The sequence below is a fragment of the Antennarius striatus genome, chromosome 21 (genome assembly GCF_040054535.1).
Source record: "Antennarius striatus isolate MH-2024 chromosome 21, ASM4005453v1, whole genome shotgun sequence".
Taxonomy (NCBI): Eukaryota; Metazoa; Chordata; class Actinopteri; order Lophiiformes; family Antennariidae; genus Antennarius; species Antennarius striatus.
In genome coordinates, this window is record NC_090796.1 from 12,445,749 (window position 1) to 12,473,268 (window position 27,520).

The 27,520-nt window shown below is 40.6% G+C and overlaps 1 protein-coding gene across 4 annotated transcripts; it reads left to right on the forward strand.

The window, feature by feature from the left end:
- Window positions 1-1,908: 1,908 nt before the first annotated feature.
- Window positions 1,909-27,520, forward strand: LOC137588844 (KAT8 regulatory NSL complex subunit 1-like). Of its 4 annotated transcripts, XM_068306143.1 has the most exons (16): window positions 1,909-1,941; window positions 2,592-2,674; window positions 8,323-9,790; window positions 19,938-20,079; window positions 20,237-20,320; window positions 21,693-21,802; window positions 22,072-22,213; window positions 22,730-22,895; window positions 23,299-23,454; window positions 23,618-23,824; window positions 23,941-24,095; window positions 24,401-24,525; window positions 24,658-24,715; window positions 25,180-25,292; window positions 25,405-25,657; window positions 25,831-27,520. In XM_068306143.1, exons 3-16 carry the CDS (start codon window positions 8,391-8,393, stop codon window positions 26,035-26,037), a joined length of 3,318 nt encoding a protein of 1,105 aa, XP_068162244.1. In that variant the 5' UTR covers window positions 1,909-1,941; window positions 2,592-2,674; window positions 8,323-8,390; the 3' UTR covers window positions 26,038-27,520. The 4 variants fall into 4 exon arrangements, with proteins under 4 accessions (XP_068162244.1, XP_068162245.1, XP_068162243.1 ...); XM_068306144.1 differs by lacking the exons at window positions 1,909-1,941; window positions 2,592-2,674 and adding an exon at window positions 5,204-5,321; XM_068306142.1 differs by lacking the exons at window positions 1,909-1,941; window positions 2,592-2,674 and adding an exon at window positions 5,212-5,652.

Consider the following 27,520-nt stretch of genomic DNA (forward strand, 5'->3'; position numbering starts at 1 on the left):
AACAGTTATTGTTGGCAAGTACCTGTATGTTATAGTCATAGTCAACTTTATTGTAAAATGTACCATATATGCACGACATTCAGCACAGATGAAATTACTGTCCTCTTAGACCCACAGGCAGTACAAAAAACAGGAACCTGCACAGACAATCATAAAAAGTGTAATCCACTAGAATGTTTTTAGGAACTGCTCATATAACACTGTTACATACTGTGTTTAGAGGTCAGTATTCATAATAACAACCAAATCATGAAGGAAAAAATGGAAGAAAATAAAATCAAAAGAATAAAATACCCCATGTGGCTGTTATGTGTTGTGTTCAATGTTGCATGAGATGTCATAAGTTTATCTTTAGTCTGTTCTGTATGATAAACATACACAGAGGAAGCATTCATTTGTTGATAAAAATTGATAATACTGTACTCCACTGAATGACATTTATAGGTTTTGCATGCTTAAAAAAATACCAGTGGGGAGTAAAATACCGTATTTGCTCTCTGTCTTTAGCATTATAAGCCATGTTTTCAAATACAGTAATGCTGTATTATTGTGTATTCTACATTTTACAGCTATAGATGTTTCAAGTTAATTTGAATAAGATTACAGCTTGGTTATTTAATATACTAAAAACCATATTTATAAGACCATCATGTGTTTGCAGTATCGTTATCCCATGAGAACCATGTATCTCAAATTTGTCAACTTCTGAGACAGATATAATAGATTTTTTAAAGTATATTGGTCTCGAATGTTAAATTTGAAATACCAAAAAATGTAAATACTCATTTAAAGGACAAGCATTTTAAATGTGTATTTACATTCTGGACTACATTTACATTGATACATCCCACAACAGATAAAATATCAATAAATTGGTGTACTGTATTTCACAATTTTTTCCATTTAACATGCACAGAGGTAAAGACAATGCAAAATGTGGGTAAGATTTCATGAGTCAGCTGAAGCCAACGATGAATGAATTTAAAATATTACAATAGTCAATTAACAATCACTAATATTTATATTGAGCTGTTATACCCATACGTCCAATATGCGCTTCTTCAAAGCTTAGTTCAAAGACAAAGAGAATCCTTTAATGCAGGCCTCGTTGCTTAGCAGCAACAAACGTAGGATGAGGGTCGTTCTCAGTCAGTAATTTGCAGTGGATGTTATAAAGACGGATGCGATTTGAGCAACATGTTCAGTAACTTTAAGGGAACTTCCAAGGACTGGCCCACCGTGGTGCGTAATATTCACAGGCCTACCACTAGCCACTTGCCTCACTAATGCAGATTTACATCACTTATCTGTCCCGTCTGTTAAATTGTTTGCCATCTCACCAGATCTATCTTAACCTCCACGCTTTTTAAGCAAACGCCTTCTCTTGCATCTCTTAAACTACCTGCAGCAAGAGTTGAGTGACCTACATCCTTCAGTTTGTTAGCATTTACCAGAAGAAAGATCCAATTAAATTATTGAAAAAAATCTCGCATGGAGTCAAATGATGTTGACAGCGATTTCTGCGTATGGTTTGCATTCTGCCGTGGAACGCAGTGGTAGATTTCGAAGTGCCGTCCCGAAAACAGATCAATAAATATTTCATATTGTAGTTACAGTGAGTGAAAAGACATCAGCTTGAGCAACGAGTAGCTAGCATGCGTGTCGTGAAAACAACGCTCATGTACTAGCGCAGAAAAAGGCAGACAGTGGCACATGATAGGGGAGCTAGGAGACTTGAGGAAAAATTTTCAAATGAAAACAATATATCTGGTTATTGAAGTTGTGTGATATGAACTTTTGTCCACATTTCCGCTGTACGGGCATTTGGTAAGACTGACAGTTGTTTAAGCCAATAGAAATCCTAGAATGAGAGCATTGACCAATAGAAACGCGGGGGGAGGTAGTTATCAAGTCGTAAACGGTTAGTAACAAGACAAGCAGGTAAGTAAGATTTTCTCTTCTTATTTTTTGAAAATTGGAGAACGCTGTGCGTGTCAGGGAAAAGAACTCATTTGGTTAAACTTTCAGTTATTTGAGACGAGTGAGTTTGATTTATTTTGCATACTTTAATGCCAAGTGTGCACAAACGGCAGTCATTGAGAAGTCAGTATGGGATCGGGACGCAAACAAGCTAGCGAGTATTAGCTTAGCCCACTAGCTAAGTTCGCTGGTATTGGCCAGCCTCTACGTTAGCTCATTGCGTCGGTTTGCCCCAGTCTCTTAACATTCGCTTGGCTAACATTAGCTTTCCAATTGGCGTTGAGAGAAAATACTGTTATTTCCATTACAAAAATCACTGACAATACATTATTCGACTCGGTACTCAATAAATAACCCCATTCACAACTTAGTTTTAAAGGTTTAGGCTTCGTGTCAAAAATACGGAACATCTGAAACTTTTTCATTCTATATTTGATATGAAAAGCTTCGTTTGTCAATACTAGCCAGTTAGCGCTAGCTTAACAAGCCGTAAAAGCTCCCTCAGTCACACTTCAGGTGCGACAGTTGTCAACTTTATTTACGTGACCGTCTCTGTCCTAAAATGTTTGAATATGATCAACTAATGTTTGTTCCTTCTTTTTTAATTTCAGGTGTCATATTATTTCCATGCGCGATGGTTGGAATTACGCCCTCCTGGATTATTGAATGGAGTCTTTCAACTATGTGGTTAAAGGTATTTATACATTAGTATTAATTGTTTAGTTTTTGACTTTAAAAAAGAAGAAGTTACTAACAGAATGAGAGGTAGGGGTGATCTCTCTCACACTTTTTTTCGGCCTTTGAGTAGTGAGCAAAACAACAAGTTGAAATGTGTCACATTTTTTCGGGTATCATGGCTGGGCCCAACCCTCTCGAATGGAAAGGAGACACGTCAGGTGAGGATCCATATGGAGATATTCTTGAGATGGCCGTCTCTTCATCTGAGCATGCCTAAAACATTCACTGTAATCAATTGCAATTATGAGAGAGTAGTCGTAAAATGCATTTCAATACACCAGGAGCACAAAGGAATTTGAAGATGTAGATTAGGAGCTGGATGTGTACTGATGTAGGCACTACGGATACATGGATGATGTTACCAATCCTTGGTATAGTGGACAAAGTTTACTTATATTTGACCAGAAGATGTGCATAAACATTTGCTATAGAGCCAAGTACTGTAATTGTAGATTTCCCTCTAACATGGTTATAGAGATGTACGATTGACATATTTTTTTATGTAAACAGCTCACTGGTATCCACATGCTCACATTGGTAATTACAGATTTATTTTGCATATCTTTCATAGTCATAGTTAACTTTATTGTCAAATGTACCATATATGCACGACATACAGAACAGATAAAATTTCTATGCGCAAAGGAAATGCAAGACCTGTAGGGGGAGTATTGATATTGGAATTTTTTGGTAAAGCCTTATTTTGTAAATTTTCAAACATCGATACCAGGAAATATAAAACTCAGGAGTATAAGTGATAAAAAATAATTTTTTATCACAACATCAGAGAAATTGACTCTTGTAAATTCCAGCCACTTAATAACTAATTTCTGTTGGCTACAAGTCACATGCTTGACTTAAAGTGTAGAGGTTTTGCCAAGTAGAATGACATATCAAAAAACTGAGGAGGTAAAAATTTCCCATATATATATATATATATATATACAGTATATATATCAAAAGAAATCTAGTGTAATCCTCACCTCAACAAGACAGTTTTTCATAAAAAACTGTTTGTAATTCTCAAACTTAATTTATGACTACGAGTTCTATAATTACATCCCACTTCAAAGTGGTGATGTATTGTAATTGTCAGTGTTCATTCGTCCGTTCGTTTGTCCACCATTATCTTCGCAACCGTTGCAGATAGAAAGATGAAACAAAAAGCACGTTACTCAGATGGCAAAAGGGATGAAAATAAGATGATGCCGTTGACCTTGAGAACGTAGGTCAAGGTCAAATTTCAACTTTTGTACACTCAGGTACCGGATAAAACAAAGACGAGAGAGACAGCCGGTGTGAGTGAGACCATACCAATGCATTAGATAAGACTAGTGCTTTGATCTACCTATGCACTAGATTTGATCTATGGTCTTACTCACACTCGCCTTCTCCATATGCACTAGTCTATGCTCTAGTCAGGTACTACTTTCGGGGTACCTTGACCTACCCTGAAAGTAGGTCAGGGTAAGTTGTGGTATGTTTCAGTCTCTGACTGCCTTGTTTTATTTTATTATTGTCCAATTGATCCAAGCCACAATAGCTAGAGACTTATACATTTTTTTAATCATACAATTGGATTGCACAGCCAAAAAACATCCAGACCTACTGAATGCTTGTATATACAGCATTTTTTAGACTGTTCTAATAAAACTATGAGGATACAGTTTGTGGTATTGCTGTACTAAATATTAAAATGTATGTCTCAATCCAGCCCAAAACAACCAGTTACAGTAATATCAGTTTAAATTAATCCCAGACACAAGCAAATAATTCAGAGTAGAGTAGGACTTTGAGAATAGAGAGGCCTTTGTATTAATTTTATTTGGTTGATCTCTTTGCATTCACATCCAGACCTGCAGTTTTATTATTCCTCTCAGCAACAATAGGTTTAGCTTTTTCCTGTATGGTATTGGGCTAGGTTACATTTAGCCTTCAAGTGGAGCGCCTCCACGTGGCCACTGGCTGTCTGTTCACAGCGGTGGCTTTATGATCTACTGTATTTGATATATAAAAAGTACCGTAGGAACCATATCACTTTTTGTCACAATTTAGTTATTTAGAGGAACAGATAAATCCATAATGCATAAATTTGTGAGTGTAAATTATTGTTTATGATTACAGTTACTTTATGTGATTGAAGGACAGCTGAGTAAATGTAGAGCGACTTATAACATAATGGGATATTATGTGCACAGACGCTGAAGTGGGTATATTTACATTACAACTACAAAACAACACGTCAGTTTGACAAGTGCAAAATTAACATTTCGTTATGTATTGAAAGACAATGCCCTCCTGTGGTATCTTCTTTTTCGCTTTTATGTCGTTTCTTATCTGCCCTTTACTCTAGTGGTGAGTATGAGAAATGTCTCCCGCCTACCACCGAGCACACTCACACTCACACGCAGACGCACACACTCACACACACACACAACACGCGCGCGCACACACACACAGCCCTTCTATGTTTGTCAGACTCAAATCCGAGGGAGAGGAGCTAGCCGCCATTTTCTAAGCGTCTCTCCCTAAAACGAGAGAAAAAGCCTCGCGATATACTGCCATCTGGATTACATTTTGCTTGCTGAGAATCGGATTTTTTGGTAAAGGATTAACGTGAAATACCTTACATTTGAAGTAATTTGGGGTAGAAAAGACAGTTTCACGGCCTTGTCTTATATTCGCTATAGCGGCGAGGCGAGCTAGCTGGTGAGCAAGGTGTAGATCGTTGATTCGCCCATTGCTGATTCCGGAACGAACCCGAGCGGATATATGAACTGGGCCTTTCTGGCTTTTTGGTTTCATTTTTTGAGTAATTAATGGCAGAGTGATCGGTTCAAGCCGCGTTTTTATGTTAGCACCCTTGGTTTTTTCCACTTTAACTGCAGGGGATTGTTGCCGAAATTCCCTCGGATAGTGCAACCTCGTCACGTGGTAGGTTCCTCCTTTTTCTTTGTTAGCGAGCTAGCTAGACTGGCAGTGTCTACTCCCAACTTCTCTCCTTTTGACATCTGTGCATTAACGTTACGTGTTTATATGATTCCCACCTTTCTATACTCAAAGCGGGGGAAGGTCACCACAGATTTACATCACACCGCCTGTACTTGTTTCCTTCGTCTAATTGCAATGCATGCCATGTCTCTGCTCTGCAATATCGTTTGGACTTAAAGCGTTGTTTAAATTAGTTACAATGCATGATTACTAACCATAACCCATTACTGATTATACATGGACCTTAATGTATCATGTCCTGGATTTAGTGTTTACTCGGACGTCAACGCACATGTTACCATGGCTTTTAAAGTGTAGTACATATTGCGTTATATTATTGACTCCAGACTGCCACCAGGATGATCGTAGGTTACGTAGTTAGTGACAAAGATTTGTACTTGCCGAGCGAGGTTTGCGCAAAGCTCAGTGGATTTTCGTCAGAGGCACATCTCAAAACTGTGTAAATGTTGGTTATAGGGTAACTACAAAATGGTACATGATGTGATGGTGATGGGTAGCGATTCACTGCAGTTGGCTTGGGAGACACGCACGCTAGGTTTCGAGCAGGTTGTTTCTTACATCAGCAGCTTTTTAGGCTAACGTTAGCCAGAAACGTAACGCATTAATTTGCACGCAGTGGAGTGACATGTGTTAGGGAGATATTAATCTAAGCGCAGTGGGAGTTGAGCTAACGTGATGTTCGTTTGCTGATTTTCGCTGGCTCGCCTTCAGCGATACAAAATACTGATATGGCTTTCTGCAGAGGGAGTTAAGAATTCGAGATTTTGATCTAACATTACTAAAATGGACCATAAATAGACCTGAGAAACGCAGCGGTTCTGTATTAAATTTCAAATGTTATTGTAAACATCAGGAAGACATTTTGGTGATTACGTTATGGTTGGCTAACGTTGGATGTGGATATTTTTGTCGCATCTCTCGCAAGACAGTTAAATTGAAACTCGTGTTATCTACGAGGATATAAAGCCACGGTCTTGCAAATGTAATTTGATTTCTTCGGGTGTACCAAAAACAAGTTCGGTGTGTTTTGGAGCGGAATGGGCGGTTTTAGGTAGATGGATTGCATTGCATAATCTGCTTCGGAAATACCAATATGGCGTAGTGCGCGCTGACTAGAAACTGCGGTGAAATACTGAGCTCCCATTCATCTGACCCTGCAGATGCTACGCGGAGATGCAGCTCCCTTTTATCTCATATTATTTGATGGGAGCGTTTTTAAAATTCCAATCAATATCCAGGCAGTCTGTGGAGATAACATGTTGACCACTCAAGCATTAATTTCCCCCTAGTCTATTCATTGTCTGTCCCTTTTTGTATTTAATATGAGAATCATTTTTGCTAGAAGTAATGTTTGATGAAAATAAGGGATGGTTTAATAGGATAAGATGAATTTGACAGAACATACACAGGATGACATCATGTTCTTTGGGCTAATGCTGGGCCCTAAATCCACCTACTTACTGTGTGGAACCCTGCTGCACAGACTTGACAGGGCACTTACAGGGCAGTGGAGTTTAGGTAATTTGCATCAGTATTTCTGAGTCAGAATTTTATTTAAATGTCTATTGCACAAAGAGCAGCTTTTTTATTTTAATAGCAATGATCTATATAAGCATGGACAGAATTATTGTTCAAGGATGTAGCTCAGATGTCTGCTTTTAGCTCTATATATCTTAAGCATCCGACTCGCCAAACTCATTTCATATTTAATTAAAGGAGGGCATTTTATATAAATTACCTATTGGGATTAAAATTAAATCAGGTGGCATTTTCTAGAATGCAGAAACAACTGAGTGGTCATGGACATATCATAATTTTAATATTTACAGAATTTCCCATTCTGTAGTGTTTTTGTGATTCTTTCTCTAGTGATTCCTTTTTTAGCAACCTTTGAAACCGGTAGGTTAACCAAATGTCAATGTGTCGCTGTCTTTTTCATTAAACTTGGAACCTCGGTTTGGGTTTGGTTTTTGGGTTAGTAGGACTGATAATAAATTACTTTAGATTATAAGTAGTGACGTTAGTGTACTTATATGTGTCACTAGTTTGGAAAGGCATCTGTTATTGGTTGGTGGTTAGTAATTTTCCAGTCACTCTAAAGGCTTACAGAACCTGCAGTGCAAGTATTTCAGTTGTGTTTTATCTTATGGAGTATAGCCTGCTTTTGTGTTCTTTCACTTGAGAAGGATAATTTTTTTAAATTTATAAAGAATGTGTATTTGTATGTACTCACATTAATGGAATTTACTTTGTCTTAAATGCCATATTTCCTTAAACATTTGTTAATGCTGTTCAGTTAACTGTCACTACTTATTTGAAGCCTTTTAGAATATTTTGAAGTGTAATTATAACAAACTTCATTTTCTATGCAAAATTATGCATACTTACACCAAGTGATTGTAATGCTTTCGTTATGTAATGTTAATTTTCTGAATAGGTAAATTATTGATAAGGAAATGGCTCCACCTAAGTCTGTTCCACACTGATTAGGATCTGAGTTGGATGTGATTTTTGCATGATTGATTTAACATGTTCATTTTGTATAACCTTATTCTATGTCTTCCTTTTCCATCTGTTTATTTTTTTATTCAGGCTGTCCACAGGTGGGGCAGTAAGTGGGTGGTGTGGAGCAGGCCGCGGTGCCCGTCCCTCTGCACTGCATGGCTGCGATGGCGCCCGCTCTCACCGACGCCCCAGCCGAAGCTCACCACATCCGCTTCAAACTGGCTGCCCCATCCTCAAGTCTCTCACCGGCCAGTGCAGAGAACAACGGTAACGCCAGCAACATCCTTATCCATAGTAGCGGCCCCGCTAAGTGTAAGGCCACCACCGAAGAGTGCCCCCTTGACTTTTGTGGCGGAGATCAGGAACAGGAGCAACAGCAGCCCAAAGCTGACTCTGTGTCCCAGGCCTCCACCCTGGGCAAGCTCCAGCCATTGGTGGCTTCCTACTTATGCTCTGATGTGACACCCGTCCCTTCAACTAAGGAGTCGATCAAGCTGCAAGGAGTCCTCATCAAACAGTCTGTGTTGAAAAGTCACAAAATACTGCCCAGCTCCCTGCTTAACGGTGGAGGAGACTTCCTGCTGAGGAAGAGGCAGGCAATAGAACTGTCAAGCAGCCAGCTCAAAAGTCTAATGAGTGGCAGCACCAACGGAGGCAGCCAGCCTATGGCACCTGTCAATGGCCTGGCCAAGAAGCTGGCTACCATGTCAGGCCCTGGTTGTGTGGTGGCAGTGAATGGCGACAAGCCTCCTGCCACCACAGACTGTCAGTCTCAGAACTTGCCTTTGGATGTGGAGACCTTGACAGCCAACTTATCGGGGCATACCCCTTTGAAAGGGACCCTTAAGCAGAAGCATTTCCCCGGGGTTTCTCAAAGTACAGATGGAAAACACATTGAATCACCTGTGCTACAGTCTGTTGTACTTTCACCCTTCACCCATGAAACCCCTAACCCCTCTGAAGTAACGAACTTAGAGGAAGCTGATTCACACACGACTACCAGTCAGCCACAGGCATCTGACGGAGAAAGACCAGGGGGAAGCCAGCAGGGCTCCCCGTCATGTACGCCTGCGGTGCAATCTCCTCTACCCTGTAGTTCTTCTGATAGTCTTGAAGCCCACGTCAGGGAGCGCACCATACTCAACAGCAGCCGCCAAGTGGAGATTGAGAGTCGGCTAAGGCGCTTGCGCAAACGACTACAGGTTGTACAGGCCAAGCAGGTGGAGCGGCACATTCAGCAGCAGCTTGGTGGCTTCTTGGATTCAGCCTTTGGACGTCTACTGGCTGGTAACCGCAAATCGGAGACATCGACCCCTTCCGCCACTTGGAGGCCTGGGCGCCATTCCTCAAACAACAGAGATGGACTTCGTCGCTTCCTGAAAAGTGGCACCATGCCCTTGGAGCTGGAGAGACTGTACCTAAGTGGATCAGCCAATCTCCATTCAGCAGAAAGTGCATTTGACTCAGATGTAACTGAGAGCAGTTCAGGAGGGGACTCTGACCTGGAGGAGGAGGAGCTAGCCAGAGTGGACATTGAGCAGCGACACGTAAAAATGTAAGTAAAAGTATCCACCCACGGAGAAATTAATATTTTAGCTATTTCTATGTCCTGCATGTTGATGTTTGTGCTTAGCAGGTGCTAATGATAACTGTCTGGTTTGCCTCAGTTGTGATTGGGTCACTCTGAGGATGGGTAGAGCTACCGTTCAACTAGCGAGCATGTGTAGTTTATGTGGGTGGTATCAACCCTGTAGAAAAACCACAGGCCCGAATGTACTCAAAATTTAAAAGATCTCATCACACAGTGCTTTCTCCAGAGAAGGCCAAGGCTGAAACTGAATGTTCTGTTTATCTGCAGAGGGAACAAGTGAGCGCCCACAGAGCCTGTGAATGTTTTGATTTATACCGAAACCATGAAAAAACATAGAGCTGGAGGTGGTGGTGGCTTTGCAGAGGGTGTGGGTTTTATGATTTTACATGCTGCCTGTTGTGATGTCAGGTTTGCCACAGTAGGAGCCTGCAAATGTATTCCATGGGAAGTTCACACCAGAGTACTTGTTTGTGTGTCATTAGTATTTGGAAGGGGAAAAAGGTACAGCAGGTGTGTCAGCAGCATTAATGACTTACTGACCTCTGTAGGTTTGGGTAGATTATTAACGTTGTTGCTAAGAACACTGATTTTTATTATCCTTTTTGGTGTTGAGTTTAGACCTTTGACCTAAATAACTTCATAACAGGATGTGCCAGTGTGTACACGTATGATCAAAAAGTAGAACAATTTCCGGTTGAGTTGTCATATTGCATCTTGTGCCATTTAAGGTCCAAGTATTTATTTTCGGTTCAAATTCTGAAGAAGAATGGACATTGACCTACATTTGTGGCCTGACATTTTTGAAGGATAGATGGCAAGGAGTCAGTATGACTGATTGTTCATGTGATCGAGATTTGATTCAGATTTGGCATTTTAAAATTCTCAAAATAAAATTCAAATATACTCTTGTGTATGTTAGAAGTATGAAACACATGCATCTATAAGATTGTCACTGAATTTGTTTCCAGATAATGACTACTTAATATTCATTTAAATTTGAATGTAATTATGGTGATTTTAAAGGTAAATTATGCAATGAGGAAGTTTGTGGATCGCAACAGGGTGTCTAGTGGGAAAGAATTTGATCTGACAGCTGGGAAATGATTTAAGCTGGTTGAATCCTTTTGTAGTCTTTTTATATGTCCATTTATAATTCACATCTAAGTCATAAAGTGCACATTTAGAAAACAACAGCCTTTCAGTTAACGAAATGATGTGACTGCATTTGAATTAAAGTCTTGTCATACTGTATCATTTTACTTGTACATTGTTGTTTGAGGTACAGATGGTTTCATCTAATTTATTATATGCAAAGTCTCCATAAATTGTCAACTATGTGTGTATCCTGACTCTGGAATTATTATAATGATAACACTTGATAGGAAAAGGTATTGCGAATGACATAAAAATGGAGACCCCTGTTTGATGTAGGTGATTTTTACAAGCGATAAAATTTTCATACACCACAGCACACTAGTGCATGCAGGAACGCATTCACTAGTATGTTGTGTGTAGCCATCTTATTTGCTCGCAGTAGTGAAAGAAATTTGTCAGAAGCTACTTTGATCAAAATATTGTCAATATCAATTAGTGGCATTCAATAAATATAAATGTCCCACAAAGAAAAGTGACTTAAAACACTGTCAGCTATATACCATCACATTTATGGAGGATTGATTTATTGGCCAACTCTGAATTATCCTTTTTGACTGAACTGCATTAGAACAGATGGTTTTGTCACACATGAAATTGTATTGTGCTCTTTTACATGCCCAAAGTAATTATTTCCCTATTCACATTATATTCCTGCTCTGAGTAACAGCAGTTGGCTCAAATTTTCTGCTTAGCAGTGATGGATCAGTCATCAAAGGACACATTTAGCACTTTCTTCATGTGGTTATTATTTTATTTATTTTTGATAATTTCTGAAAGAGAAAGTTATTGTTCCTTGTAAACAGTAGGGACAATGTCAGCAATCTCAATACAATGGTAATGTAACTAAATGTACATTAATATCCATTAATAAACGGGCAAAAACAATTATAATCCATTTTTCTTTAGCTGTAGTGAATGTTGTGTTCTGTCAAATGTGACACATGTCCTGCTTTACCCTGAAAATGCTCCAGCAACAAGCCATTGTAAGAATTTTATTGCACAGTACTTAGTTTATTGTATCATGACTCACTGTTGTTATGGACTTTTAAGTCTCCAACTTGTTGAAATTACTTCCCATAAAGATGGGGAGATTTTTAATGCTTTTGTTTTTGTCAGATCATTATAAATATTCCAAGATAGAATTAAGCACAAGACAAATAGTTATTTTTTAATATGGGATTGAAAAAGCAAATGTTTCACAAACTACAGCAATGGGAGGAAATGTTTGCACTGCAAAGACTGAAATGGTTATAAACTGGTCTTATTTTTATGATTTTAAATAATATCGCAATCAAATGAAACAACATAGAGGCTTGTGCAACTTAGCCACACTTATGGTTTAGGGTGTGAGTGGAAGATAGAGTTGACTTTGGTCTGCACAAGAGAGCTGTAGTCAGTGCTGGGGTTAGCTGATAGCATAGGCCTGTATTACCAGACTTCTACAAAAAGCATTGGCTTAAAAAAAATCACAGTATTGGATGCTCTGAATTAAGGCAAGATAAATTTTGACACTATTACCAGCAAGAAAAAAAATACATGAGGTTATGAAAGCAGCCAAAAACATTGTTTCACGTTATACTAAAGGTGATTATCAAGAAACCCCTTCAGGCGGTCCTTGTGAGAACCACACCAACAATGTTATGCACCCTAGGTACGTATCATGATTCGATGTATAGTGTATTGCAGTGTGGGAATACTATAAAGATATTGTTTAAGTCTTTGGGCTATATTGTTTTTATGGTTACATGTAAGATAATATTATTGATATTGCATTTCAAGAGTCAAGTGGTTGAAGATTACAACGCATCTGTTTAGGGTTCAAACACAAGACAAAATGAAATGTGTATAGATATTTGCATGTGCTCTGTTAATCACAAATTAGTAAAATTGCAGTAAACTCCAGTATCAGTTGTTTGGGGTTTTTTTTTACACATGTAGTAATTGTGATGGAAATGGTCAGGTATTCCATTCAAATATTCTGTCACATCTGAAACGGTGTCCTAACTATTTTCTCTGTTAATGAAAATTGTTGTGATAACATTCCATCTAACTGATTTCAAAGCTTTGTGAAAAGGCAAGAAAAAGACCCTCCCTTTTCAACAAAAAAGATTTTTGTTAACCTAAAGATGGTATCTTTCATATGTGCAAAAGCAAATGTAGAGTCATTCTCTTTCATTTATTTTTTCAACAAGAAAACATGCCTGAGTGGTTAGTCAATGTTTGTACGTGTGAATCATACCAAGAGACATACAACATAAGCAGGCTTTATTTTCTTGATCTGGGTCCACCAATTCTGAAGTCCCAATTACAGATGATGCATTTCATGTACTGTAGTTTAATTTTTTTTGTTAACCCTTCCTGCTTTTCCATGAAAGGGAGTTTTCCTCATTGTTTGAACTTCATGATTTATTGAGCAAAATGGAGCATCTGATGCCATTTACTGAATTAAAGCAATGGAGCTATGAGGAAAAAAATGTATCACATTTCATTTTGTACCTTTGTTGTATTTAACCTGGATTTGTTTGATATGTTGGTGCTACCTATCAAATCATAAAATTCTGGAATCCTAAGTAATCTCCAGACTAGAGTGGGGTCCAGTACAACATACCATAATGATCTAGCCAGGTTTAAAAAAAAATTTCTTAAGTATTACTTAATATTACACTCCTACTTGCTGTAAAATAAAACAAAATGCTGGAATTTGGGTCGCTCAACATGCATAGCTGCATGCAGCTTCTGTATACTGAGTGAAAGGTGCCATGACAGTTTAAAACCATCTGTAATGGTTTTATTCTTATGCACATTGTATTATCATCCCACATCAAGTTTTCATATCTAACAAGTCATTGTCAACTGTACATGGTGGATTCTACTTCATGGTGAATAAGCTAGTGTGCACACATCTGTGCAGAGGGTGTATATGTATATGGCCATAATGCCACATTTTCATCATTGACATTTTGTCTGTTATCAATTAATGGCTTACTGCTCAAGACCAGTCAGTACGACACACAATGTAATGTTGTCTTCAGGCAGCAGCACCTCAATTATTTAACGTCAGCTGAGTTTACAGCAGTGTGGAAAATAACCTATCTTGCCTGCTTGTTTGGATGCAATCCACTGCTTACAGCGAATCCTGTCATCTTTCCCTATACTGTAGTCCTTACTTCTTTTATCTCAGAGGATTTGGGGCCAGCCGTTGCTATGCTAATGGTGTAAGGCCTTTCTGGTGTAGTCAGTGTGTCTCTCTGTGAATGTGACGTCTGTAAAGGCCTCTGCTGGGGTGTGGGCACTGAAGTATGCTTTTATACTTGCTACAAAAGGAGAGTTGCCCCATTAGAATAAGATATTTGTGGAATTCTGCCATGTAGGCATGTTGCTTGGAGCGCACAAGTTGTTCTGTGTTAAGAAGTGAGTGGGCACAGTTTCTTAGGTAACAATAACGCTCATCGGGAAGTCACAGAACTTACATAATAGCTCATGGATACAACAGTGACAACTTCGGAAATGTTATCTGACATCACAAAGAGGCATCTGGGTTTTTTCATCATGTTTTTTCTTTGCGGAATAATAATATTTTGGCAAAGTGATCCAAAGTATGTTTCTATGATCTGCATGCAGTGAGACAGTAAAAATGCCTGTTGCCTGTGAACTAGGGTAACGAGTCTGGCTGAGACTAGAGTGTGCCTGCCGTTAATGCTTATGGATCAGCATTACTTTGTAGTCTGAGTGGCTCAGCTATGTTTTTCCTCTTTTCATTCATCTGTGTATCTGTAAGTGTATATGTATGTTAGCATGTAAAGGTTTCTGTCCTGTTGGACACATCTGGATGTGTTTAGCTTGGCCCAAGTTTGTCAGTATGAATCCACAGTCGTTACATAACACACACACACCCCTCTTCTTTTATGTAATGACTGCTGTCGCTCTCTGGTAGAGTTTGCCCTCTCTATCTAGGTTTCCATGTCCCACTACCGGTCTGCCTGCCTCGTCCACAATTCTATCTCCAAAGTTGTTTTTTTCTGTAAATGATGAGTTTAACCAGCTGTCTTGGAACTCCAGCCACCCATCCTGGCCCATCAATATGAATTTTTGAAAATTGTCACCTTAAATGCTTCATTGTTTTGATCATTTTCAGCAGTTCTAATGTCTTCGAGAATCTTCCAGAAAATCAAGACATTTACATGACAAATGCTTTTATTTGCCTGAATTTACTGGTGACTGAATAAAGCAGGAATCATTTACGTAGAGTCGCTGATTTCAGATTTATATAGAGAAAGAAAATGTTGGGCTTTGTTTTTCTTTAACTTTGTTCATAACTCTGTTTAAGTCAATATATTAAGATACATGGGTTACAGTGGAAACTATGGCATTAGTTAAGTTGGTCAGAGATGGGTTTTTTTTTTAAGTATGGAACATCGGTTGGTAATTTAGTTTTTCTTCAATCATTGGAGCTACCATGATCCCTTACCCTGGAGTCGATCAAAATCATACAGTGCGCCCTCGCGCATTCACACATTAACACTCGTGACTTCATCTCATCGCGGATTTTTGGTAGGCAGTCACATGATACCGTACGCGCATTCTATTGGCTGACAGCATCCGGAAGTGCGTTCGGTTCCGTGAGTCTCGGACTTCCATGAGCACAAAAGTGCTGTGTAAACCTTTATATTACTGTAAATAATAAGATGAATAGTTCATTGATGTATTGCGGAATTCGTTTTTTGTGTGTGGTTCCTGGAGCGCATTAACCGCAAATAGCGAGGGCGCACTGTACTAATCCTGCTGAAATTACCTGATATGCGCATCTAGGGCTGGAAAATTGATAAAAAGTTGACATTTAGGAGCTGTCACAAATCTGATTTTGTTGGTTACTTGAATAAACCTACCCCAATGCGTGCCCTTATAAATCACCTTTTTAAAGAAGAAAATATCAGGTTCAATCACCTACCTCCAACGTGTTACTTTGTGTTCATTCAAAAAGGAACGCACAAGTATAACGGCATGATTGGCATAAACACAGAGCAAACGAATAGCTCTGATGGAGACTGGTTTCTTTACTTAGTGACACTTGGCCATTAAGCTGCAGGAAATGAAGTCATGCAACACCTTCTTTGGAATTTTCTTTGTAGAATTTGGCCCGTTGAACCTCATTGATATTCATGAGGAAGGTACAACACCGATGTTGTTGAATGACACAATTATTCAAGAATGCTGTTGATATATTTTCAGATGAGGATGGTATGTGTTCTAAAAGGTGGAGAAAGCGCTGGAGATGGCTCCACTCACTGATGAAATAACTTGAACGTATGATAGCTACGTCCATGGCCTGCACTCGGTTTCATTATGCACATTTTAATTTTCCCACTCATGCTAGCCCTCCAAATTGATACTTCTTACATTATATGAAATACAATTTCTTAACTTGCTATTAGAGGCTAGGCTAGGAACATTTTTGGCTGACTCTGCAGCAGTATGCAAGTAATATGTTAAGCTTAGGCCTTCCTAACTTTTGTTTCAGTGTGAGTGCAAGAAAGTGGCACAAGATTGATAAAGAGCAAGAAATTGAGAGCCTGGCATTTAAGTCTCCAAGAACTGAGACATGAGGGAGTAACTAGTGAAACTTGACTGTCCCTTTGGGGATAGTGGCTGTGTCCCCTACTGTCCATTCATTAGACTTGTAATTTACTCATAGTAGAAGTAAGTGCAGTAATGCATATTTTAGCACATACGCTTGGGTGATGCTGATTTGATGTCATCAGGGACAATCAAGAAAAAGTATGTGAATTGTGAACCTCATGTGCAGCCAAAAGTTTCTACAGTACAGCCTCAGCTAACATTTAGAGTTAGCTTTGTTGAACATTGCAATTTTGACCATGTATGTATGTAGGGGCTGGAAATAAATATTTTATAAGTGAGAATCTCACAGACATAAACAGGATTTAATTTGTTGCTCTTATTAGCAAATTGAAATCTAGAAAATTAAAGATCTAGTGATATTTTTAAAATATATTTTTCCTGACCATTCACTGGTTTACCACTTCTATTTAGTGCTTTCTAGGGGCATTTTTTCATCAGTATTGTGGTTTGTGCTTCCTTCTTTCCTAAAAACAAACAATTTTTTTGAATAGGGTGTGGTGAAGACTTTATTTTCTAATCAGAATTTCAGGGGGAAAAACAGGGAAATGGTCGATAATTACATGTGCTGTATGAATAATTACCTGTTGTTGTTGGTTTTTTTAGAGTTAGCCTGATGTATGTTGGCCTACTGTGAGCTGTTGTTACATTTAGTAGGCATAAACCCATTGTAAATGATAAATGGATCATCATTGCTATCTGAAATAGGAGCAGTGATAACTTATATCTCAGGATAGGAATCTGAGTGTCCGTCTTAAGGGTGCTTTGTTAATGTGGATGAGTTTGTGGGCACTATTTGTCTTGTGAACAAGTTGAGGCAGAGCTGTCGCTGCAGCTGCATTTGTCACCATCTTCAATGTGTTTTTGTTCTTTTAACAGCAGGCGAGAACACTTGTGGGCATGTATGCTGCCTCTTCGGTTCAGAAGAATTACAAACTACCTAAAGGACAAACATCATACTTTCTGAATTTTAGCATCAATGTGGTACTGAGGCATCAGTTCTACAGCTTCTGTTTAATAAGTGCACAGCGTAATTTCTTTGATTTTTATATATACACACACTACAGAAAAAGTTGGAGTGTGTCCAAGTGTTGGACTGTCACTCTAGGTGTAAATAGATCACAGGACTTTCGTTTCTTTGGTAAAGACCCTGTGTGTGCTTTTTTCTGAGTGGTTGTGTTGGGTTTTAAAGGAGACAATATGGTATAGGGGTGCCTGGCACCATACCACATATGTGCTGCATCCAGAGAAGCACCACAATGGAGAATGTGCTGACGGACAGAAAACGATGGCTGTAGTGATTGCCGCTGGTGCTTTGTGTGGGAGTAGGGGGAAGGAAAATATGTTCTGGTTTGAAGCGGGGGTGGAGTTCCTAGAGGGGGGGGTCTCTGCTATTGACCCCTCCTTCTCATCCTACACTGTCAAATTAAGGTCATTGGGCTTGTAATGGCTGCTCTGTGTTTATATTTCAGTAAACTATGGGTTGAGCTTTTTCCACATCCCTTTCATCGTAATCTACAGCTATGGACCAAGAGATCCCAAAACTAAAACTAGATTTAATCGTTTGGATTCCTGTTAAAAGCAGCTCAGGTTTAGCCACAACATTTGAGTAGGGATGTACTCTGATATGCATGTTGATCTTCAGTCTTTCAGTTCCCTTTTTGTTGATCAGATGTCTGTCTCGCCTTTCTGTAGCTGTTGTGGTTTTGCTCACCTTCATAACCAGACCGGTGTCGAGTGCAGTATATACTTAGTCTGTCACTGTGCATATGAATCTCCATGAGGTCATTTTTTACTTGTTTACACTGAGGGACATTACACCTGGCCCATCGTCCCTTTGGTGGATCTGTTGTCCGCCCACTGTTTGGTGAGTCATGACACACAGGCTCAAACTAATATGTGCAGTGGATTGTGCGACAACAACAGTCTTGTACAAAGATGGATTTACCACAGGGTCTCACAGATGCAAATTAATTGCCTGAGCATTGATTTGATGCGCCAGCTATGGGCGTGTTCGAGACTGCTGTATTTTTGAACGCTGGCCACCCTGTGTGTAAGAACAATGCATGTTTATTTACCTGCGAGGAACAGGATCAAGTGCGTAGAATGGAAGTAGGAAATGTTTTTGTAGGTAACATTGCAGCTGTATTTGCAGCATTGGCCTTGATACTGTGTTGCAGTGAGGAGTCATAGTTTGCTAAATGATGTGGCTGAGTAAAGAAATGAATCAAGTTTATCTTTCTGTCAGCTGATTGGTGATTGATATCTGGGGTAGCGCCACAATAGCCATGTTGCTCAGCTGTACAATAAGGCAGGATGCTTGGTCGGCCTGCTGGTTGTCCCCGTCTCTGCTGTACTTTTCCTTTATGAGGCCCCACCCCCTCCAGCACCCTGTGACCTGTAGATCGCTTTTTAAGCCCGTCTGTTCCCCTGCAGACTGCTCGAGCCTCCCAGTCCTTGATGTCTCTTACCCTACTCTTCCTCCACTTCCCTGCCCGTCTCTCCTCCCTCTCTCAGCTGTAGGCTTCCATGACTTCCTCCAACCTGGCAGAGCTTTGAAAATCGAAGACAGATGGGTGTGGGGTGGGAAGTGCAGAGGAGTGCAAGGTCTATCTTTGTCTGCCATCTGAGTGTTTTTTCTTTTTTTTGGTCATTGTTCATCCTGTCACTGCTGCTCCTATTTTGATGAAATGGCGCCCTCTGTGATTCCTGCCACACGGTGCAAGAGCAGACATTTTCCAGACATTTTCCTCATGTCTGTCTTTTGAGATGCCCATTCTGTGTCATACTGGTAAAATGGAGTACTCTGTTAACATTCAGTTTTTCCCATGATTTAAATCACTCTAAAGAATCCCCAGTTAATTTTCTCGCCCAGTTAAAATGTGTTCCTTCGTTCTTTTTAAATAGAAATATTACGCTCAAGATGCCTTCTGTTGAGTTAAATGAGAGATTTGTCCAATGCTTATTCACTTACCTCTACAGTCTGATGGAGAGAATGCTTTGAAGCCAGTTAAAGATTGTGCTTGCTAAAAAAAAGTAAGCAATATGCATTTTAGTGTATAATCTTAATAGGTTTAAAGCCAAGCCTCTAATTTTGAAGTTTTGCCCTCTGTTTCTCAGAACCAGGAGTCACAAATTTGGTTTAATGTAATTTCCAGTTATTTCGCATGCCGTTAGTAATTCTTGCAGCTCTGTATAAAGTATGCAACTGCTTAATTCACTGTTTTATTTTTAAATATACTTTTTGTTGTCAAATGTCCTCCAAAATCTCCCTTGCTTACTTTTTTGGAAATATGCACTCACACCCTCACTTCATTTGCAGATGGAAGCGGGCCGAAAGCCGATACACAGTTGAGAGGGCTGCCATCATTAGCCACTGGAACTGGCTCCAGGCCCACATCTCAGACTTGGAGTACCGTATCCGACAACAGACGGACATCTACAGACAAATCCGCGCCACCAAGGTCGGCCATTAGGATATGTGTGTTTATATGTAAAATACTAAATTGAGGCGAAGCTCCGTCTCTGTATTGGATTCTGCACAGCAGAAAAATAAACTGGTATCAAATTAAAACCAAACCTCCATGTTAATAATAACACTTCACTGTCTTGGTTTTGTAGGGTTCAATTGAGTTGGGAGGTGTTAGCGCCAGCGCAGCATCTGCAGGTGGGACAGAAGTGAAGATGGAGCCCGTAAATACTCAGGTACGTAGTAGTAGTAGTAGTAGGAAAGGGGGTGACACAATGTGAATGTGTGGTGACACAATGTGAATAATTTGTCTGAAGAAACCCAGGTTTAAAAGATTAAGCTTTAGATATTCTCAGCGTCTAGAGAAAATGAAATCCTACATGCTTACAGAGCATGTTTTTTTGTTGTTGTTTTTTTTTAGTTAGGTCTGAAGTGACTTGGAAAAAAACAGCTTCCATATCTCTCACAGTTTCTGCTCCCAGCTTACAAATGTGTATGTAAATGTGAAACCAGTCCAACCAGCACAACTGCAGGAGTGGCCTTGAGTTCTGGTGGTTCACTGGTCGGTCGTCCAGTCATACCATTTTCCCTTGAGCTTTGTTTACTCGTATGATTTTTGTCTTGCTGCCTAGACTGCCCAAACCTAGACTGAATAATCCAACAACAGGGTGTACTGATGTAGTAGGTTTAATTTGAGCAGTGTGGTGAATGCAAGATCTCAGACATGCTTCCATGGAAAAACATTTTTTTAAGTTGGTGCAAAACTTGAATGTATTGATGAATTGATTACACTTTGGTGATCAAAGGTCAACATGACCTCACATCTGCTCCTTTCTGATGTCAGCACCTTCTCAAGAACACCTTGAGGGAATTTTATTATGCCTGGCACGAACACCACAATTTCGAGGACTGTGTGACCTTACAGATCATTCACATGCAGATAATAACATTTCACACAGATGTTTAAAAGATAATGATGTGATGGTGTTTTATATTCAAATTGTGAAACACTCATCACAATTGAGATGTGATATTCTGGCTTTTATTCAAAAGCATGGCTCACAAAAAGAAGGGAAAATTGTCACTATTTCACTTTTGATATGATGCTGATGTAACGTTAGAATCCCATATTGAAACTGTGATGACTATTTTCTTCAGTATAGTGATAACTTTTGAACAAAACAGTACTCCACCAGTTGACTGGTGTACTAGTGTCACTTGTTTTCACTCTGTATATTTATCTGTAGAGGTGTTATCCTAAAGTTTGCAAGACTTTCAATAATTGCACAATAATGTGCTGGGATTTTCTGTAGTTTATTTAGGGTTTCAGACAGCAGGTGTCTACATGACAAACCCTTCCCACCACCACTGCTGACGCTAATGTGTCTGAATGTGCTAAAAGGAAGATGACGCTATAGATACTTTAATTATTTCTCATTTTTAATTTGACGCATTTGTCCAAATGGTATTCAACAATTAAGATTAACTACCGTGTCACAATCAATGTGCCTTTGCCTCAGTTTCTCTAAAGGCTGTTGGTCAGCCGGTGTGACCAGCAGTTGAGATGAGCTGTAATCTCACTGGTTTCTGTCTTATCTGTCGATGCAGGATGTTGGTTCAGAACGGCTGGACCACACAGGCACCGCCCACGTTGCCAACACAGAGGCCAGCTTTTTGAAAGGTCAAAATGCACAACCAGTTAACGGCGTCCTCAGCAGGTACAGCTGATAAATGACTTCATTTCTCTGGATAACACCAGATTTTAGTGTGTAGTAATTGTGAGATCTTGAACCCACACACGGTCCGACTTATTTCACAATTATAAACGTTCTGATCATTTTTCACCATTTTAAGGCATTTCACAAAGAGTAAACATGTATGCATTAATTTTAGAGAGGTAATTCAATGAGGTTGTCCCTCCAGACAGAATCTATTTAATGTGCAGGTGTGACATCTGTGACCTTGTATGCTCTGCTGCTTGTGATAGGATGGCAGACGGCGCAGACAGCAAGCATCAGCAGCCACTGGCCAATGACAGCTCGTGCATGGCTGCACGCACGCGACCGCTCGTGAGCTGCCGACGACGAAGGCTCATTCAGCCCAACACAGTGCCCAACCTGAACGGCAAGGTGCGTTGTATATGCCTGCCCCGGGCGGAGTTAACGCGTCAGGCCAAGCAGTGAAGTCTGTGTGTGTGTCAATAGATTCAAGTGCTGTGCCACAATGTTTCAGAGGAGAATCTTGAAGTATTGCTCCTACAACAGTTTGTTTGTCTCTGCTCCCACTGAATAATTCCTTGACTTGTAAACTAAAGACTGAGGGGAGAAGGAGCAGACTTGTTTATCAGAAACTAAGGCAGAAATAAGAACCTAATTCCCCTTGTGATGTTTAACTTTAGAAACAAATTGGCCCAGTAGCTGTCTGCTGGTGCATTTCCCTTCAGTCACTTTGGTGTACGTTACTGATTGAAACATTTTATTTTAATTCTGATATTTAAATTGTTATATTAACAGACCCTTCTTGCAAAGTACATGGACCCTGTTACCTTGACGTCATTAGCTTCACATAGGGGAACACTTTTCTGCCCTCACTGGACAACAGCGGGGGAAACTTACCTCCTGTGTTGATTCTCGGTCAAACCACAGGCCCAGAGAAGCAGCTGTTTCCAGTGTAACTGCAGGGTTAACCCCAGCTGTGTGATGTGTGGTGGCTGGCCCACCCCGAGGGAGGACCCCCAGTTTGAGCTGCCCACGCTGGAGCGCCTGTCGAGACTGGATCTTGGCATCCACCCCATCCTCTCGTTCCCTGACGGTCAGTGCTGAGCTCCTCGCTCCAAGGGACGGCTCGGTTTACGCCATCATTTCCTACTTGACATTGAGAGGGGAAGATAAACAAAGAGGGGCTGCAGAGATATTTCTCTACAGGAAGTTTATGGGACGACTTAGACAATCTGTAATTGGTTTCGTATTTGCTTTTATTTCAAAAACAAAAGAAGCTATGCATTAGATACAGAACTCAGACAAAAATTGGCTTTACACCAACAAGACACCAGTGGGTTTGGCTCATGCAGTAAATCGCTCTGGGGTTGTCGTAAAACTTGCATGCCGTAGTGAATTACTAACACTGAGGTACAGATGGCATATCTGCAGTATCCTGCTTTGCGCTTCACACTTCAGCGATGAAATCTCCATAACTCGTTGTTCTGTTCACTCAGACGTTTGTATAGGCCTCCGTCTGCAGCAGGTGATGAAGAGCCAGTGGCAGACCAAGTCCCTTGAGAGGAGCAAGCCGCTGAAGAAGCTCTCCCTTAAACACAAGCTTTCCTCATCCAAAGAGAAACACAAGTTTACCAATTCACTCATGGCAGTCAGTAAGTGCAAAACCACACAAAGTCATCCCTTAACGGGGAGATTACATAAGTGATCATCAGGATGAAGTTCAAGATGAATGAATTAGTGATTGTGGCTGTTATACCTTAATAAAACTTGAATTTACTTCCCGCCTAATGATGTGTCTGGTTCCTGGCATTACAGGACTTGGTCACTATAAGAACCGCGCAGAGAAGTCAAGGACATTGGACAACGTGGGCAGCAGCAGCGCCGTCCTGAACGCCACCAGGCTGGAGGGGCAGGCTGTGTGCAAGACCGAGCGTCTGCAGGCCCTGCCCACCCCATTAGGGCCTTTTGACAAGAACTACAGTCGCAAGAGGTTACGAGAGCACTCGATGGAGAGGACTGACTGTGAGTATTCTGTTGATGAAGCCCTGAGCAGGGGCTAGTGTGCGGTGTTTTCATTTTTTAAATTGCTATATTGAAGGCATTTGAGCAGTCAATTTTAATCCGCTCATCTCCTCTAGCCTCCCCCAAACTTTTCCTGGACTCGAGCAGCCCGTGCCCAACGCTGGCCAACATGCACCCGTCACTTCACAGCCCCCTCACACGCCAGCTGTCCACGTCTTCAGAGAACTCCACGCCACTGGGCCTCAGCAGCCAGAGTGTCCCGAGCACACCTGTAAGGAGACGCTAGGCGAAGCCTCTCTCTTCTGCGTCATGATCTGATTATGATGTGGAACTTGAGTCTGGCTGCTCTCTTAGAAGACGATGATTCAAATCACGTGTTAACTCTGAATTTTCATGCCTATTTTTTTTCTTTGACTGTTTGAAGATTGGAAGTTTTCCCATGACCAAATATGATCATGTTTAAAGCTCTAAAACATGACTCCATTCTGATATTGTAACATGATTTTTTTCCAAATGTGTTTCCATGACAATCTCTGTGGGTGTTGATATTGAACCCCCTTCTTGTGTCTCCCTCAGCAGCAGCCCATCAAGCGGAGGCGAGGTGAAAGCTCCTTTGACATTAACAACATAGTAATCCCCATGTCTGTAGCTGCCACCACCAGGGTGGAGAAGCTGCAGTACAAAGAGATTCTCACACCCAGGTAAAAATACCTGCATGTTTATTTTTCTGTGAACGTGTATAGACCTGTCTGGTCGGTTTTTTGCTCTTGTGTATTTACATTTTAATATTTCAAGGTTATTCTGTTTTGTTTTGTTTTTTTCCGTTTGTATAGCTGGAGGTCCGTGGACATTTTTTCCCAGCCCATAACCGAAGAGGAAAACGAACGCGAGGTAAGTGTGAACACTTACGCCAGATGGTTTTATTCATTAGGTGTTTCATTTTAATCTTTTTAATAATACCATCATGTAACTGAGAGGTTAAATCCTGGCACCTTGTGAACACTGACATCTGGTGGTCAAACTTGTTCAAGGTCATCTCATGTTTGTGAATGCAGTTCCGTCTAGACGTCTGGAATTATTGTCACACATGTCATATAAATATCAGAATATTCATGCATTTAGTAGATACTCCTCGTCTCTCCTGGTTACCACCGATACCTTGTAGACTTTGGCTGGTCAATATGTAAGACAAGAATTAAATTGTGTTCCATGTTGAATTACAGAGATTATAAAAGGTTGAATTTTAATTTGGTGGATCCTTTAAAAAAAAATTAAATGTCCCAACCTATGAAACATTTATTAATGTGATGTAAACTGAATTCTAAGGGTCCTGATTTTGTTTTGTGTGTCTGTAGGTGGAGGACCTGACAGACGCAGCCTTCACTCAGCACCACCAGCCCTACGAGGACCAGGAGCGCTCCCGCTGGACTTGGATGGCTCTGGCTCCTGCTAAGAGGAGGGGCAGCAGGTCATGACCACCACTTCTCACACACACACACACACACACACACACACACACACACACACTGAAGTCCCCGATAGCAAACCGTAGATGTGAACTGCGGCCTGTCTTCTCACAGGTCTTACAAATCTGTCGACGGGCGGACCACGCCACTGCTTTGTGGAACCAACCCCCCCACACCTCAGCCTGCATCTCCGGACCCGGGCCACTGCCCCATGTTGCACGACTACAGCCATGTCCCATCACCCATGAGTCCAGCCAGCCCCGACACCACCTCCAACCCCCACACGCCGTGCTCGAGAGATTCCCATCGGCTGTTGTCCAGTGAGGACACACGGTGCTCTACACCAGACTTCACTTTTGAAGAGCGGGTACGTGCCACGGATGAAGTGCCAAACGTGCAAGTTTGAGAATAAACTTAAGTAAAATCTGCATCTAGAAATTTCCATTTTCCTTAAGTGTTTAAAATTTTAGTTTGTTAAAATACTGAAGATTAAAAGCCATGTTTTCAAGCAGCTAACTGAACCATGCCTAATGTTTGCAGACGGTAGCGCCGTGGGAACGTCGCAGCTTCCCTCTGCCACAAGATCCGGCCCCGGAGCCCGAGGCGGAGGTCGACCACATCAGGCCCAGAATGCGCAGCATCTCAGGTTGCAGGGCAACAGCCTTCGGACGTCTCGATTCGGACGACACCGAACTGCCTTGTGATGAAGACAGCGTCCCCAAACACAAGGCCCCCACCCACCGATGAATGACTGACAGGCTGAGGCCCCAACCCTCCCACACACCACGCCCCTACCCCCCTCCACAGCTCCTCTCTGGCATTAACAAAACAGAACCTCAAAGCAGAATAAGATATTAAATGGGTTCCTGCTGTTTGATATTCAAACATCAGTCTAATACTTTTCACAGTTTTTAGTGAACATTATGGAGATAGAAGCCTTTCCCTACACTTGTTTTGTCACAGGAAAAAAGGATAAATGTAAAAAAAATATTTAAAAAAAAAAGTATAAAACAACACGTTACAAAAAATGTTTTCTGTAGTAGGCTAAACAATGTACATGGGGGCTTAGTGGTGTTTCATATGTCGCGTGTACACTTGTAGCGCACTATGTAGCGGACTCCTCAAAATATGGCCAAAGGGTGTTTTCTATGACTAGTTTGCTTGTAATTCCCATGTACATTTTTAGTGGAGTGACAAATAACAAAACAAGAAAAAATATCCTCCTCCTCACCCTGCTCCCTCTCCCCCCTCATCCAAATAAACAGGTACATTTGAGATGTGGTTCCCTCCTCCCCCATCTAGAGGTCGCCTGAAATCACCAGAGCACTTCTCCAACTGCCAAGTCCACTTTTTAGTTGGTTTTTGCTTTTCTTTGTTTGTTCTTCATTCCGGACATGTTTTATTTGTGTCTCTTCTGTTCGGTCTGTTCCAGTGTAACGACTTGTAAATCATTCCTTTACAGTCTCTCTAGAGAGTGTGCAGTTGTCTCACCCCCACACCCCCCCCTTCCCTTCCCTTTCCACTCCCGCTTTCTCAGTTCTTTCTAGAGGTTGATGGCATAGAGGACTGGGGTGTCTTTCGAGCACTTGCCCTTCCGAAAGCGCAGCTGCATGCTGAAATAAACATGTTTGTGGTAGTCTTATGACAACAGCACGCAGATTTCCACTTATTCAACAAAAGTACTTATCTTACAGGTAACAGGGATGATTGTACCAACTGCTAATTTTACTCCCTTTTACGTTTTTGCCAACAGTTTTTATTGAATTGGAAAAAAAAAATAAAGATGTAACACTGCGCCCTCCTCCTCTTCGTTCTGGTTCAGCTTGGCAAGCTTTCTCTTGCAAACATTTCAGATGTAGCAGATCTCAGCTAGAAGGCACACCAAGCTCAGGTTTTCCAACGTAAAGGAAAATGTTCTGTTTAATAGTTTCACCCTGATCAACATCCAGACAACTCCGCAAGATTTTTTTGTTTGTTTTGTTTCTGCCGCCCCATATTGTCATAAACACCCACGTTTGAGTGTCTAATTGCTATGCAAAAAAAAAAAAAATCTACGGTTTTCATTTTACACCTCTTTATGCCACAGCCATTCAAGTCACTGTTTTTCCTTTGTAGTTAAACAAGATGTCGATGTACCTGTTCGATTGTTGCAGCAGTTAATCTAATCAAAAAGCAGACTTTTTTTTTTTTTTTTTTTGTAAATAGTACCATTAAAAACATTTATGTTTAA